Source organism: Dicentrarchus labrax, unplaced genomic scaffold (genome assembly GCF_905237075.1).
Source record: "Dicentrarchus labrax unplaced genomic scaffold, dlabrax2021, whole genome shotgun sequence".
Taxonomy (NCBI): domain Eukaryota; kingdom Metazoa; phylum Chordata; class Actinopteri; family Moronidae; genus Dicentrarchus; species Dicentrarchus labrax.
In genome coordinates this window covers 9,202,548-9,220,417 of record NW_026136704.1, presented here as the reverse complement: position 1 = coordinate 9,220,417, position 17,870 = coordinate 9,202,548, and the positions used below count along the sequence as shown (strand labels likewise).

Sequence of the window (17,870 nt, the reverse complement as noted above, 5' to 3'; positions counted from 1 at the left end):
CCTGAATCCATCTCTCTCCTCCCTGTGACGTCGCTCGGTCTGGTCCCGGGGTGTGCTGCTCTCCGGTCCCATCTCAGCAGAAACCACTTTTAGTTGCTGCCTCCACCGTCCACACGACTTGCGGTGCGACGCGCGCGGTTACGGTGCGGCGAGGTGCTTTGCGGGCACCCGGTGTCCTTCTTCTGCTCCACGCTGCCCGTCTTGTCCCACATTATCAGTGAACTGTTTCCACACTCCGCTTGAAGAGAGAGGAGAGAACCTGAGGTGCTGAATAAGAGGGAGAGGGCGGAGAGGAGAAGGAGAGAGAGAGAGAGAGAGAGAGAGAGAGAGAGAGAGAGAGAGAGAGAGAGAAGAAAAAGGTAGGAAAAAAAGAAAGAGGAGAGAAGAGGAAAAGAGGTCGCCGTAGTCTCCTCTCCTTCCCGGGGCTGAATCTCCACCGAGAAGATGCTGAGAATAGCCGGCGTGTTGGCTGTAGTTGCTCTGGGGTTGAGCGCCGCTCACACCAAAGGTACGGTAGGTGAAGGGCAACTTGCTCTGTGTGGTGCGCATCTGCGAGTGCGCTATGGCTTTATTATGGGTGAATGTGGCTGGCCGGGCTGTGTGTGGATGCAGAGAAATGTCCATCCGATCCAGATAACCGATCGCTGATTACTGTCTGTCCGTGTGTTTGATTCCCTCAAGAGAATGCCTGTTATGTTCCTCTTTGGACTTGAATGAATGAGCTCTTAATAATTATTGTATTGCTGTACCTGACAGCACTTGAGGGTATTTGTTTTATCTCATTGCATCCTTAGTTCTGTGGAGATTTAGAGTGGCTGTGGTGATCAATACTGATCTTACCGTGACCTTATTGTAGCCTAGTTTTTGGGTTAATCTCATGTGGCATCACTATAATATTGATTTAAGTACATGCAGTGTTGTTGTGTTATAACATCATCTCATTTGTTGCACTTACATTGTTTTGTAGGGAGCTGGATGCAGGAGAAACATTCTGTCACATTGTTAGATGTCATGGGACTGTGGGTGTCAAGGTTTGTTTGTGACTGATGGGTAAAGGTAGATAGGAGGAAAGTGGAGCAGAAGATCTGTAAAGTCCTCTCAATAAGTTTTGTGTTGAAAACTGCAAAGTAGTAGCATTTGGGAGTCCTCAAATGCCCTTCAGTATATTTGAAATTGAAAGAGAGGAGTATATTATTGAAGCAGAGGTGTTATTAGTGCACATGTGGCCCATTAATTAGCTTATTAAGGACTTGAAGAGAACACCCACTTCACTTCTGGACAGGGTAGGCCAGATTTGAAAACAGGAGTGAATCATTTCAAAAGCTAAAAAATGAATACATAGTAAAGAAGATCGTATCTTGAAATCATCCAAAGGATCTTTGATCTTAAAAGAATGGAGGGGTATTTTGAAGTTTAAGCAGTTTTTCGCAAATTTAAAACTTTGATCAAGTCATCTGAAATAATGTGAATTATATGCATATTGATGGGATTTATCAACACGCTAATTTAATTCACAGCTGCAATTAGCCCATTAAAATTCCACTACAAGTGCCGAATAATCCCCAAAGCCACAGATATATGATAATGACATCCAGATGTTATAAATGTGTGCCATACTGTTGGCAGGTTTGCTTCACAGCTGAGCTAATTTTAGGTCTACCAGTATCCCCACTGCAGCAGGACCGCTCAATCCTCCAGTGAGTTTGGCATGTGCCGTAGGTAAGCGGGTAAATGCGGCAACAGGTTCGTGCTAATCAACTCCCTGTAGACCGAGGCTGGCTTTTTACACAGCGAAATAACAAGGTGACACCTGTCAGTTGGGAGCTGAGAGACACCACAAGTGTGATAAGCTGTTTATCCTCCTTGCCTCCTGACACAGGAAAGAGCCTCCCTGCTGGTCGGGTGCCTGGCTGCAGCTGCAATCTTTGTTGTGTGTGCGTGTGTGGAAGAAAAACATATGTTAATAGACCTGCTTCCGGGCCCTGACCCTGGCCCAGAGGTCAAGCTTTTGCCTAATATGCACTTTCATTTAAATAGGATTTACTTGCAAACAACAATGTGCTGTGCTTGCATATTTGTGTTACCTTATTTTGGGGATATTGTGTATTAACCTGATATGTTCATATATGTAATACAGCAGGAAATAACAGGATGGTTGCGTTGTAAGGAAGGATTTATTATTTTTTGTATCCGGCTTTTAGCTTGGCTGTGAAGTAAACAAATTACTGCCAAGTCAATGGGGGCTGAAAAAACCAAGCACTCTATGGTTCTAATTGATTCCCTTGGGCCACTGTACAGAGCAGTTAAATCCAGTAGAAAAAAAGTCTATTGTCTCCAGGATCTGTTGCTACTCTGACCCTCGCTGCCTTTCCTTTTTCTTGTCATAGTTGGCAGGAAGCAGGACTCTTAAGAGGCAACAAACCTAAATCATCTTCTATGTCTCAGCCCTGAATCTGTTTTCTCCGGTTCAGTTTTTTGAAATGACAACTGAAATGGTGCATTTGTGTCAAGTGTGGCAAAGGATCCGCCTCCGTAGCGCCAATATGCAAACCTGTTTTTCAGATAACTTTGAAGTGCCGCTACCCCTGTCATTTTCTGTTTAGCCACCATTTCATTCCAAGAAAGCGTGGACGTGCAACTTCCTTTAATCACCGTCAGCCTCGAGTCATCCATTCAGACTTGTGTGTCTCTAAATGTGTGTCTACTTAGTATGTGTTTCAGAGTTGTCAGTAATCAGAGCTTGGAGCACTAACATCCCTGTGTGTGTGTGTGTGTGTGTGTGTGTGTGTGTGTGTGTGTGTGTGTGTGTGTGTGTGTGTGTGTGTGTGTGTTTGTGTGTGTTTTCCTGCCTGTGCATGCGCAGGGAGAGTGATAGAGTGCAGCCAACATGTTGACAGCCGCCAAGTATGCAAAAATGGGCGAGGAGGTGATGTCGTTTACAAAGGAATTATTGCATTCGCAGATACATGCTGTGGCTCAAACGATTTCCCCAGGACCGACCGTGTCGCCGCTCGACAGGGAGAATCTTCTGGCAGCGAAGCAGAAAGAGCTATAGAGTTTTTGCCAGTGCTGCCCGGAGCCCTGCTTTTGTGTAATTCCAAGCAATATGAACTCTGAATTTAGATAGCTCATTACCAGCACAGTATATTTTAATTCAGCTACCCACTGTGTGACTCTTTGTTGGTGGAACCTTTTTGCTGCTTTATTATGTCCAGATAAACACACTGTACTTTCTGTTTTTCCTGTCAGTAAACATGCAAACACTTAGATTGTAATATTCAGCCTTTCAGTAACAAGGCTGTGGCTATAGTATGATGCCTGCTTGTGAAGTTGCAGGATTAATTGACACAGGTCGTACAATTTATAGTTTTCTATATAGGGCTACTGTGTGTGTGTGTGTGTGTGTCTGTGTGTAAGCCGGTGCTTTTGTGTGTGCGTACAAGGGATTGAGAAAGCCAAGAGGATAGTCATTTGTGGATCCCATTAGCAAATAAAAAAGGGGGGTGACAAAAAAACAGAGGCAGATTTATGTCCCCCCTTTGGAGAGAGGAAGTGCATTATGGGAGCACTCTATAAATCCTCCAACGAGTCTATGACACAGGATGCGGCACAGATCCTGCCTGGCCCCTCGTCGCGGCCTATGGAAGCAGGGCTCAGCGACATGGAGGAACATCACAGATTTTTTATTTTTTTTTACAAACGCTTTGTCCTCTGTTTTCAAAGCTTCGCTGATCTCTGTACAGCTCCATGCCATTTGCGAAGTAGGAGGGCTTAGTGGCTGCGGCAATGGGAGGGGGCACAGATCTCAGCGCACTTATATAGCCATCAGAGACCAATAAAAAAAAGATAGTTATTGTGGATACTTTTAAGCTATTATCTTCAAACAAGGAGAAGGAGGGGTCCTGTAATTACCAATATCAAAATGAAGCTCTGCAGCAAGCCTTGTGACTGGAGTATCAGCTCGCTCCTGCATATTGAATATGAACTTTTATATGAACAAATGCTGTTTTATTGCTAATGAGATATCAAGCCTTTCTTTTCTGCCTTAGTGTTAAGTATGGGATGAATGTAGAGTAGTGTTGTGTGGGTGTTTGTTGTCTCATTGTAAACATACACAGAAAGTCACAAATGAAAGGAGGTTTTGTCACTGAAAGCTAGATCTTAGTGCAGTGTGCTTATCTAAGGCGTTCCTCCGTGGCCTCTCCGTATTTTCCTCTATCTTTACTCTATATACAGTATTTGACTCTCTTTTTGTTTTCCTACCTCCACTATTTTTGTCTCTTCCAACTCTATTGTCCTTTTAGATGTGGAAGGAGGAGTGGGGGTGTGTGAGTGTGGAGTGGAGTCACAGTGTATGCAAGCATGTAGTTCAGTAGCTGACTGAACTGGGAGCACCGTGCAGCAAGTGGGTGTCTTCGTTTTCTCGTCCTCTTTTTTTTTGTGTGTGTCTTCGAGTGGTCACGGCTGACCATACTTGGCAGCAGATTTTCAGACATCCAAGGCCTATTGATTTGCCCTACAAAGTGTGTGAGAGAGAGAAGAAGGGAAGAGAGAGAGGAAGAGAGAGAGGATTTGATCAGAGACGCGTCCAGAGTGGGTTGTGAAGAATTAACTTAGGATCCCTTGCGTCTTTTTGAGGTGCGTTTGGAGAGAAAAATGGCTGGTAAGGGAAGGAAATTAATTTACAAAACAAGGAAGTATCGCGTCAAGATAAGCCACTGAGTGGAGGAAATGTTTTACACAAACATATCCACCTTAACTTAGCTAACATTAGCCACCATTAATTGGTCGCATCAGGCCAAATAGCAGAAAAAAACCCTGAATGTATTGAAGTGATCCAGGGTGTGCTTTGCATGACACCAGTTCAACTTTTCCATTCATGTTTTACTGTTTTAGTGAGCCTAGTTTTGCTGAATAGCAGTCACTGAGGATGAGGTATGATAATGGTGAATGCCAAAACTTAGTGAAAAGCACAAGTAGAGAAGAGCCATTAAAGGGATAGTTCAGGTTTTTTGAAGTGGGGTTGTATGAGGTACTTATCCATAGTCAGTGCTTTACCTGCAGTAGACCGTGGTCAGCAGGCCCCCGGTTTGTAGAAGCAGACAGGAGTACAGCCAGCTTGGAAGCTATAAGTAATGCACTGATGTGGGTGGGAGCAGCAGAAAAACATATTTTAGCCACAGAATATTTTCAGCACTTTACCTTGCGTCACATAGTTGTTATATCCATATACGCTCTCTCCAAAACCCCTGGACAAAACCAAGTATAAATGTGATACACTATCTCATACAACCCTATTTCAAAAGCCCAGAACTAACCCTCTAAGTTAGTGAAATGTAACATTTGTAACACAACCATATCTATCTTAAGTTAGCTAATATTAGCTTGCATTAGCCAAAAAACAGCTACTGTTGCACATTCATTTGAAAAGAATGTGCTAGATTACTTTCAGCCCAAACTGAAAACCCAAACACTAAACTCATATGTGATTGTTTAAAAACCATGGGCTGCTTTAACAGCATCAAACAGGAAAGGGTATTCCCTAAACCGTTGCAAAAATCTTTTATCTAAAATGTCGCTGCCACTTTCACATTAAGAGTTCCCTGATTTGGAACAAAAGTGCTGAAACCAAACCATGAAAAACAGACAGTACCTTTTCTATATGCTTTCTGCCACTGCTACTCCTACAATTATCCCATATAAGACAGTGTCTACATAGTTTTGCCTCTGAAGTTTATTTCTTGTTTCTAAAGTTACATGGTCTAATTTTGATTTAAAAAAAAAAAAAAGGCTAGTCACTTGGACTTTCTCGAGATTATTATCTTTTGAAGCCGCACATCCAAACTGTATATGTGTGTATGTCATCACTGCAGTGCCACACTTACTCCCCACTTATTCTGGATAATCAAGTTTGTTAGACGTTTTAAGTGTCTTGCTAGACTCTCACCATGCTCCTTTGGTGATTTGCTCTCATGGCCTACGGTGCGTGGAAAAGGCTCCACTTAGATGCACACACACCCAAGAGCTCTCCAGGATTTTCAAAGGACTCCACTTCAGTCCTCCTCTCATCCATTTGCTTCTCTTTTCCTCCAACCTCTTACCTCCAGTCCAATCTCACCAGTGGACTCTCTTCTATTTTTCAATGCGGGGTGATGACACATATGTGAGACCCACACAGACACGCAAGCTGATGAGTAGCGAAGGATTACACAGACAGATAGTGCCTGACCCATCCCTCTCCACCAGCTGGGTCTTGCTGACCTCAGAGGAAATGATCGGGGGAAGAAGATGGAGAGAGTTGGAGGACGAGTGAGAGGAGAGAGGGTCAGAGAGAAAGCTGCAGATCTTTGTCTCTGTGACTCATAAATCTTCACACTTGACAGGTGGAGCACTCTGAGTTGAGTGCAGACTTTTATAATGGACATGCAGACAGTACAAGAGTGGCGGAGAATCTTATACACAGCTCTCTGCTTGTAGTGTTGGCTGCGCGTTACTTGTGTATATATTGTTAATACTGTCTGTTGACTATTTCTAATGAAAATAAGTCATCTTTCCATTCATATATTACCTATACATTCATATCCTGTTTAGGTTTGCAGAGGGGTGGAGTCTATCCCAGCACTAATTGAGTGAGAGGCTGGGAAAAACTATTATTATTTTATCAATCATGAGCGTTCTAAAATTGATATTATTAAAAGGCAAGTTAGCCTTTTAACACTTTGTCTATTTTACAGATTAACAAAGGAGATGTTATTAATGATCTTTACAGGTGAATTTTTGCCATGCTAGCTGTTTTCCCTTGTTTCCAGATTTTATGCTAAGCTAAGCTAATCGGCTGCTAGCTGCGGCTACGTATTTACCATGCATTCATGTGATATTGATCTTTTCATCTAACTGTCTGCAAGAAAGCGAATAAGTGTTTGTCCTAAAATCTAGAACTAATCTTTTTAGGAAGACTACATGGAGGCCGGTTAGACCTCCAGAAATCGAAACAAAATGATTGAATTTCAAGCTGGAGCATTTGATCTTGCACTCTTTCTGTCACTGCGTGCTGTTAATGTGAGCATTTTTGGCTGAAACCAGTAACCTTTATGTAATGTTTGGTGCCATTCCTACACTTTGCTTGCTTACGATGCTATACATTTGAAGCCAGTGTAAGATTACTGTGGACAGCTCCATATTCAGGTCAGCCCTGCATGAGCAGTAGTTGCCTGTTTGAACACATGCTCTTCATTGTCAGTCTACACACACAACCCCATTAGGAACCGTTAGCAGCATGTATTTGCTAATGGTTTGCAAGGTTGATGATTATCTACAGGTACTGGGGTGCCCGCACACACATTAATCAAGCGTTAATTTTGATTTCCTTCATTAGTCCAAGTCCCGGCACAAACACAAACACACAAGTACGCAACACAAAAATACACACTGCACTACAAGTCCCTGTGTGATTTTTGCCTTGATGATTGTGTTAAGTGCTCATCACTCGCGTGTCTGTTCTCCTATCTGTGCTCAATTTCAATTAATCCATCCATTTCCCCATGAAGGCAACAGTTGTCATCCCATATGCTAGCCACTTACAGGCTGAACAGGAGCTGGCAGAGCTTATACCTATACACCCAAATATTCCTGAACGCACACAAACAAATAAGAAAACACATGCTGTTGCTTTCCAAAGGGCTCTACATAACCACATACCAACAGTTTCCTCTGCACTGTAGCTGCACAGGCTCATAGAACTCAGGGTTTTCTAGCAGTTAAAACTCCATCAGCCAGAGGTCCACAGATACGGCCCTGATAAAAGGCATGTTATTTAGTGCTGGTTGTGAGTTACAGTAGTGTCAGCGCCCCTGCCGTTGGTCCAGCCTGCCAGCAGATGCTACAAAGTCTGTCACCCTTCTGCGGTGGAAATGATGGGTAGTGATTGGAGACAAGGTCTACCCGGCTTATGTCTGTTTACTTACATTATCTCTGTTCTGCTATTACCAAACTGCCCCTACTTTCTTTTCATGTTCACTGAAATGTGAGTCATTATTATTCCTAAAGCAAAAAGAGCCAGGTGCGAAACATTTAGTCTTGCTCAGTACACTGTATTATCAAGCCTATGTATATTTAATATGTGATGATGCATTCTAGATAACTAGAAAGGCTTTGAAAACTGCATCGCTGCTCTTGTTTTGATGGCAGAGAGTGTTGTTTTTGTTCTCGAATTATACAGAAGCAGACGTGAAGCGAGTGTCTGCTGCTGTCCTTGGTCCTGAAATGAGCCAATGACACACTGCAAGAAACTGCAGCAGTGGAGCTATCCATTGTGCTGAAAGCAGACTTACTGGACAGTTTTGTCTTCGCATTAGCTCGTGCCTCAGTGTGAGTGGGCTTTAGCATACACCAGTGTGCCGGAATATTGGAGGGGAGGAGATATGTGAGAACACACCAGGGACCTGACAGCCTGTCACAGCTATGATAAGGCTGTGCAGTGATTGATGAGTGACAGATGGACGGGTGAAAATGGCCAAGAAATGTGCAGCATTTCAATGATAAAGCTAAGCAGTACTGGTTTAACATTTAGCTCTCATAGTGACAACATAATGGTGATGCAAGACTGGGTGATGGGATATTCTCACTAATTTAAAAGCCCCAAAAACCTCTAAACACACTTTTTTACCAAAGTTAGTACAGTTTTGGTTATTTCACACAAGATTTCTATATTTGCATTTATGTCTGTGCTCTTCTCACTGTTGAAATGAGTGGGCAGGACTTTTGTGGCTCCAGAGAGAGCAGATCAATATCTGATAAAGTGCCTCAAATGATGTTACTTGATGTCGCAGTGTCAGTTGTGGCTGAAAATTAAATCTTGAAATCTTACCAGACCAATGCAGCCCGCTCCTCAGCTCTGATTGAGGCAAGCGGCTACATTAGCCGCTGCTAGCATAATGCACCGACAACCAAAGTGGTCAGTTCTCAAATTGCATTGTGGGCAATGCAGGTGCCAGGTTTTGACAAAGGAGAAGAAAGTGTGGAATAAAAGACAATATCTCTGCTGCAGTTCAGCCGTATTGATTTTGATTACCTTTTGTTTTACTGTCAATTGTGAGTGTGAATGTTATAGAAGTGCATTTCGAAGTCTGTGTTGTCCTTTTCTAAACTGTTAGTCAAGGACTAAGTGTTCCCACAGAGTGACAAATATTTAATGTTATATAGAAACACTTAAAGGTTCCCTGCGTTTTTGACCCCTGCTACATGTTTTATGAGTAAATCCCTGATTTAGACAAGGATGCACATGCACGCACACGAGAACAGGTTTCACGCTGTTTCACTGACTGACAGTTGGTGGCGGTAATGCACAAACAAACATAGCAATTTGCAAACAAAGTCAGTGAAGAAGAAGACTGCAAGCTAGCAGACATGGATGTAAACAATGCCTGATTTAAAACATTTAAAATTTGGTTTTGCAAACATTTTACAAGGAAGGAAAAGCCCTATGCATTTTGGTGAAAAACATTAAATATAAACATTTGTTCATTCACAAAAGTCCTCCACATGGCACCTTTTGAGGGGGCTTTAAACTGGAGGCACTAATTGAGAATATACCAATACGAATGTGAGTGTTCTCTGTATGTGTGTGTGTGTCCGTGACTCTCTAGCATCAGGGCCACAGAGCCAAGAACCATAAAGCATCTAAAAATAAATAGTGCTCCAACCGTCTGAAGTGTATTGAGTTGTGGCCAACAATTTTCACATACCGGCTGCTCCGCCATATTTTCAGGCAGCTATAGAAATCTCGGGACAATGATCCATGAATCCTGTGGCTTTGTGATGAGTTTGCGGTGTGTGCACAGTGTGTGTCTGTTATGACTTATGAAAGATGATGCCTCAACACTTATATCTCCCTGTAATATAGTGTCCTTCATTCAAAGACATCTGTAGCAATTGTTTTCTCACAAACACACACACTCATGCACAGGTGGAGCATTTGAAATGAACAGGTGGGACCGGCTTTGTGTGGAGGGCCTGTCACGGATGCTGCAATTTTATGCTTCCGCTCTAACTGGGCCACTGACACACACATAGTGGCACACACTGCAAACTCCTCCTCTCCCCTTTGTAAAGGTGCACCCTGGTTCCCTGTGGCTGTTGCACAGGCTCAGTAATTGCATGCCCAAACATGTCTGTGTATACGTCTATGTGTGTGTGTGTGTGTGTGTGTGTGTGTGTGTTTACCTGCGTCTAGGTCAAACCCTGAGGGACATGAACTCTCTGCTGGGTTGTTTCATTTTTTAACGGGACGCTCAGGGCCTCATTTGTCCCTGTGTGTTTTGGGAGAAATCACCAAGGTGCTCCCACCTCCCTCCCCAGGAAGAATGAGGAGAGAGAGAGGGAGCTAGAGAGAGCACTGAGAGTACCTGTCAGCCCTTATACAAGCCCAGCAGGCTCTTGTAGTTAGCAGAAAACCCTCAATTTGTCACAATTTGATTGTTTTTCAAACCCCCGCATCTCCACATGTTTATAGTGATTTAGACCAGCTGTCACACTGCAGCCGCTGCTTTAGCTCATATTTGTTTCCTGTATGTCTTCATCCTTTGGTCTGGTCCTGCGGCAGACAGCAGCCTGGCTGTAGCAGCACTCCCTGTGTTACCAGGAGGAGGATCTGGGTCACCGTGTACCTGCTCCTCCCATCGCTTTGCATCCTCTCACTCCCCCTTGTTCATCCTCTGTTCTATCTCCCTCCATCTTACCCTTATCCTTGTCTTTTACTTGTGTCTCTGTCTGATCTCACACCCAATAATATCACAAATCTCTTTCTCTTTTTAAAAAAAAATAAAAAATGTTTTTTCAATTTTTCCTCCTCATCTTTTTCCATTCTCCCACTGGGATTTTCCTGGTGTAGCATTAGTGTGGAGGTAATTACCGACGGCGAGGCTTAGCCAGGTCTTATCACACTGTTCTCTCCTTCCCTCAGGATCTGTCTCTCCCCTCTCTCTTTCTCTTTCAGTCTCTGCGTCTTTTACCAGGACCCCATGGAGATTCTCCTTTTGGAGGCATTAGGTTAAGGACATTTAAAAGCAGAACATTTAATCTGACTTTCTTTTTGTTAGTTCTGCCATCGGAGCAGCTTTTGTTGACTTTATTAGGCTGGCTTTCCTTTATCAAGGCCAAACGTACCCTTAAGAGTCAGTGAGCATCGAGCAATAACATGCACAGTAAACATCCTGGCATGCATACCTTTAATGTATTTCTCAGTCACACATACATAAATACATGAACATATGTATATGTATTCATTTATACATACATATGTATATGTTATATACTAAATATGAAAAGTTGTGCACGTATGCAAAAAACAAATTTTAATGATGATTTATTCTTCTTCCTCACATGCGTGAGCACTGTTGTACGTGTTCGGACATCGTGGTCTAGAAGCTAATAATAGCGTGGTGAATAATTAAGGTGCCATGTTCATTCATTAAACACTCAAATATGGTTGAAAGGAGAAACACACACTCACATTCAAGCCCTTCCTCTCCTCCCCCCACCTCACCTTCGCTCTCCCTGCCCTATATTTGAATATCTTGTCACTTGGAGACACTGTATGTGAACATGTGTGTGTGAAGGTCACTCATTTTTCTAACCAGAACATCATTAGTAAATCATGAATCCACCCCTGGCTCACTCACCACTCCTGCTTCTCAATGTTTGGTTCTCATATTGTGCTGGGGCTGTGTGTGTGTGTGTGTGTGTGTGTGTGTGTGTGTGTGTGTGTGTGTGTGTGTGTGTTTTTACGAAAGTGGTAATATGGTGTTGAATGTGTTCATGCATGTGCATGAGTCTATGTGTGTGTATGGGCCTTGACCCCCATGAGTTCTCATTATAGTGAGACTGGATGGCCGGGCCCAGCCCTAACATCTGTCTCTGAGAGTGGAGGGGCCCCACACCGAGCTCTTAGCCAGGGAACACCCTCGGTGGAGAGGTTGCTTTCTGCTGCATAACAAGCCACGCCGCTGCACTTTGCTCTGCCGAAAAGTTCACTTCTGTGGTCTGCATCAACTCTTAAATTGACATTTTTATTAGCATTTATGTAGCACTTTAACATTACACAGCAAACAGATTGTGTACCGTCTGGCCAGTTTTAACTAGAGCCTGACCCATACATTGACAAATATATAATTATCAGTGAGTGTGTTGGCAAAGGAATAGCAGAGCTCTAAAATGTATTTTTCACTGACTTTAATATTGTTTTGTATCATGTATTTTTAATTAGTTATTAAAAATACAATTTAAATAGTTTTTTACTGATATTTAACATGAAATCAGATATGATAACACATGTCACTTCTGTTACGGTCATTGATTTTTTATATTTTTTATATCGGGGGTATTTTCGCCTTTATTTGATAGTGGAGGGCTGACAGGTTTCGTGGCTGCCCCACTCATCTTTGATAATAAAGTTTATTGTTCAGCTGAGGTTCAAAGGTCATTCTGAAACAGCAGTTGAGAAAACAATCTCACAATGAGGCCCATTTAGTAGCTGTTCTGGCTGCTTTTGATCATATAATGATCTTTGCAGATAGAATATTTTCTGAGCACTTTAAGGACTTCTTGTGCAAAATTAAATGTCAAAATGTTTGTTTGTGACTGCCCTTCAGAACGACACATCAATGCGTCTTTTGATCTGACACCCATATTGCAAGGACATCATCGTTTATCTGTGGCTTTCAAAACTGTTAGAAACTAAAAACATTTTCTGATCTTACACAGCCAAGGTTTGGCAACTTGGTTTGAGTTAAATTTACAGCTTCCCTAAAGGTCAGGGGACCTTGGTTGTCAGGGTTACAATAAGATGAAGCTCATTCTCAATCTTGGAAACCGCAGTTTCACCACAAGATGATGATCACGTGATTTCAGAATCAGAATCAGAAATACTCTATTGATCTATTGGGGAAATTTGTTTGTTACAGTTGTTCTACTCACACATGGTATAGAATAGGAATAATATTTATATTACAATATCTAACACAATATACAGAATAGAAATGTATGTATAGGTATGTACATGAGTAAAAGTAAGGATACAAATAAAAATGGAAATGGAAATATAATAAGAGCCTAAGAAATATAATAAGATAATAAGAGCCTAGATACAATGTAAAAGTAAACATCCATTCCACAGTGACAGAACTTAAATAGCAACGAGTTTAAGATTGTGGTTTGCAGAAGTTATAGATAATTACAAGGAATGATTGAACAATTACAGAATAACATAATAATAATCAAGTGTATTGAACATATGACGTAAAGCTCCAGACCAGCTCCAGACTAAATGGACCTTGTGGTGAGATTGGTTTCTCATCTATTGTAAGTTTTTCTGTACCAGATGGTCAGCATCATCTCACAATCTGAGATGTCTCATTATTCTCAAGTATTAATAGTGGTATCAGCCTCAAAAATCCAATTATCAGCCCAACTCTAGTTTTAACAGGAAACTGACTGTAGAATGAAACATCAGCGCTTCTCACAATGACAGATGGTAGAAAGAGCGAAAGGCCGATGGAAAAAAAAAAAATCCCTTCAAACATGTTTGTCTTCTTGAGTAAAGACAAAGAGGAAATAAACACAGTGGCACCCACCAGAGAACGAGGACATATTTCAACATTGTCTTTGTGACAGGGAGCATGAGCTTATGAAAAATGTGGTTTTAACTTAGAGGAACACAAATTACTACACACAGAACCTTTAATATTTAAAGGATTACATTAAAATAATATGACAAGGCCGTGCTGGGAAACACTTGGATGTCTTCTTGTGAGATCTAAGCTTGATTATCTCTTTGGTTTTTCTGTGCATATTATAAAATAAGACCATATTATATTTTTCTTCTTTTTATTTATTTATATTATATTTGTAAAGCTGAACACACGTACTGTATTAGAGCCTCCCACGGCTCTAGTTTTCCTTGCTGTGAAGCTCCATGGAGCAGTTGGGGGTTTGCTGCCTTGCTCAAATGTTGGTAGCTAGCGAGTGAGGGCAAAAGGTTATTTATCTAAACTCTCAACCCTAATCTTTCAAGGGATCCACTTATTGAAACTGGCACCCCAAATTATAAAATGGAATAAGAAAATACAGGCGAATGGGGACTGAAGCAGTTTAAAGTTTGACAGCAACGTGTGGAGATTGTGACAAAATAGTCAGCTGCTTACAGTGAGAAGAGGGAGAGAGAAATGTGAATGAATGAGTAGCATAGTCTTCCTGATTGAACTTGTGCTAAGCTTCATATGTGCAGTTGATGTTCTCATTGATACCAAAGGTGTACAGATGGTTAGATTCTGGTTGTGTTAGAGCTCTGTACAGTCCCTACAAGAAGTTGTGATGTTGCGATCCCAATAATTAATGCAAATCCCCCAATTCCCATGAATTCTGTGCAACTTTGCAGTTTTGTACAATCACTTCAGGTTTTCCACAAATTTGACCTTCAGTTGTAGTTCCCTGCACAAAATGTTGAGCCATAGTCACCAAACTCACTTCCTTGTTTCTAATTGTGAAGATGCAGACCATGCAGATGTGCAATGCAAATGTGGCTATTGTTTTGGCTGTTCTGATGGCTAATGATCGCACAAAACCACCTGTAACGCGGGGAAGTCATGTGATAACTGGAAAAATTGGGAATAAAGTTGAGAGATTGCTACCCTACAGTTACAGTAGCTTGTCTCACAAGTGAGGCAAAAAAGGCAGTGTGAATGAACAGAACAGCATTAATTATACAACCCAATTGAGGATTAAACGACATGATTTGTGTTTGAATTATCAAATTACATGTTACTGCTTCATTGTTTGAAAGCCCATTTCCACACCAAACTAGGAAAAGAGCTATCATGTTGAAGCAGGAATGGGTTGCCCAAAACTGTTGCCACAAAGTTGAAAGAACATGTACAAGAACTTTGCCTAAAATATTATAGCAAGCTGTAGCATTCATTTTTTAAGGCTAACCCACACCATTGAAAACAGCCCCAGTCAAAATGTACATGGAAAATGTTACCCAGCTGCTGAATATGCCTCACCTGACTACATGTGAACAAATCTGAGAAAATGCTGGAAGACATGATAATCCGATCTTGAACCTCACCTTTTTTTTGAAAATACAAATAATCTGCACAAGCTTTTCTCTGTCAACACTTTTTTCTCCATTCTCATGAGTCATACTCGAATATATTGAGAAGATATGAAACTATCTATCTCTGCCTCATAAATGCAAAGAAATATCAACTTTCTAATCTTTCACAGCATCTCAAGATCACACTTTTATGTTGCTGGAATACACACAGCTGCTGCCTTTTACGCTCTCTCTTCTTCTCTTCCTCTCTCGGTCACACGCATATAAACACACATACACACGCACAATTTAAATATCAATGGGTCCTCTCCTTTTATGCTATGACGCGGGTCCCCAAACAAATAGATTATATCTAGCTGTGTGGCATTTCCCAGGTGGTATTTTCAAGCACTCGAGCGTTGGCCACCTGATGCTCAAGAACATATAAAATGGCTGTGTGTGTGTGTGTGTGTGTGTGTGTGTGTGTGTGTGTGAGAGAGAGAGAGAGAGAGAGAGAGATAGAGTGCGAGAGACACCCGGCCCTGCTATTCTCTGCCCTCTGAGTCTTTCTCAGCCTTGGTGAGTCTCTTTCCATCTGTTTGAATCATGACAGTTCTCCCCTGCTGCCTTCCAGCTGAGGGCAGAACACTTGTAGAGGGGTGAAAATACACACACACACACACACACACACACACACACACACACACACACACACACACACACACATATGCATATGGACACATCTCAAGTCTTGATGCACTCCTCCACCTCTGAGTTGCCCCCATCTTTTTTCACCCTCCACCTCTTTGTATTTACCTTCCTCCAGTTTGTACCTTTGGCTTTGTGTGTCTCAGTGTTTGAAGCTTCGCTCCACTGTGTAGCAAATGACTTGCCCTGGCTGGGTGGATAATTTTCCAGTAGCATTGGTGCTTTCATCCATGCAGTCTCTCGGGGTGCGGTGTTTATGAATTGACATCGTAATAACGCCTTTGCCACTTTCTCTCCATTTCCAGCACCTAGGGAAGGCGGGCGGGAGGGTCTCGGCTTTATATGCATGCTGGGAAAAAAAAAAGAAATGATGGAAATCTGTGACAGACTGTTGCACAAGGGCAGGAGAAGCAACAGCAGAGAATAGGTGAGCGACTGACTGACAGGTTGAAATTGAAATAGAAAGAACACACTGAGGCCAGAAGAAAGAGAGACGGACAGAGAAAGCAGAGCTTGGAATGAGCAAATTGCACACAGATTTTGTTGAATCCCATTTAAAGATGCTATCTTGCATTTTCATAAATGTTTTGAATTATGTGTTTCGGGTCTGTTTTGAATAAACTGTTTCCTCCTCCTTCTTCTCTTGACATTTACCATCTGTAGCTGTCAAGAGACTGCTGGTTTGGAGAAAAATACCACGGGCCTCTTCATTAAGGCATGCAGAACTGCTTCTGTGAAAGTTAGGTTAGTTCTAGCAATCTGCTTGTGGACATACAGAAACAACCCCAGAATGCCATATATGGTCTACCACGTCCCTTAGAAAACCCTGAAGGTCTTAATGCAGAGTGGCTTTTAGTGAACCACAACAGGGAAAGATGAAAGGCATAAAACGTCACAGGCAACGAGGTTAATATACTGTACTGATGCATTTTGGGAGTGGGCATGTGGGAAAACTTCCCAGCTTCTGTTCTACAACTATTTCCACACTTCATTTGTTGGCACTAAATTACTAATTACAAGTGAATGCGGTTAGACTGGAAGCAATGTGGTCTCCCTACCAGGAAAGAAAATGGGTTCGTTTGGGGCCGTTGCTACTCCACCAGTATAAAGTATAATGTGAAACATTATATTAATGTTTTGTAGCTGAAAACCCAAAATTTCAGGAATTTCAGCTTAACATAATTTTATAACTTCCATAAGTGGCTTGTCCAAAAATAAATGAAGATAAAGCACTGGGGCAGGTATTTGGGGTAGGATTTCAAATAAATTGGTCAAATAAAGATTTGCACCATACATTACATAATGAATTTGTTTATAATTAGCTCTTTGATTCTTGCACTTTTTTAACAGTTTTTAACACATATGGATTCATGTAATTATTGCAAATTTAAAGTTTGTAGTAAAACAGTTAATTGTTAATGCTGAAGTGTCCTTAAAGAGTATGTCAATTTTTAAATCTTATCTCACAGGACAAAAGTTGACCTTCAGCCAGGGGTGTTGTTGCTGCAGCCTTTCTTGGTCTGGTATGACCACTTGCACTAATGGCTAATGTTACCAACCTTTAGCTTGGATTTTGTTGTGTAACTGACATTACTAAGTCAGTTCACAGATGTTGTCACCCGTCATCACTTACAGTTACAATAGGTTTTAGTGTTTAGGACTATCCCACAATTCTCACTTCTGGCCACATGCTCAAGCATTCAGAGATGCAGCACTAGAGAAACAAGAGAAAAGGCAGTCATTAACAGCATAATGTCACCCGGAAACAAATTATTCTTGCAAATGATTGCTTTGAACAAGGATAATCTGTTCGCCTTCCTACATTTGTAAGGACTTATGTTGAAGGTGGAGAACATGAAATATTAAAAATGTCTTGTTACATAGAATAGTGGTACAATTTGAAGTAGGGCATGGCGGTTTTCTTCTGTTTGGTACAATTCTGAGGCACAGCTTCTTGTCCCAATGGGAGGGCAGTTGGATTACCTTTGTTTTCAAGTGCGGCGTGCCACTCCTAGCTGCTGCAACTGAGGCTTCAGTAACAACCGGCTTTGTTAGTTCTTCTTACATTCAAACT

General features: G+C 41.8%; 1 protein-coding gene across 1 annotated transcript in view; it reads left to right on the top strand.

The window, feature by feature from the left end:
* LOC127362019 (calsyntenin-2-like) overlaps positions 1-17,870 on the top strand; it is a 241,269-nt gene continuing 223,399 nt past the window's right edge. The window contains exon 1 of the mRNA XM_051397268.1: positions 1-508. Within this exon, the coding sequence (XP_051253228.1) occupies positions 445-508 (64 nt within the window). The 5' untranslated portion in view covers positions 1-444. The remainder of the gene's footprint in view (positions 509-17,870) is intronic.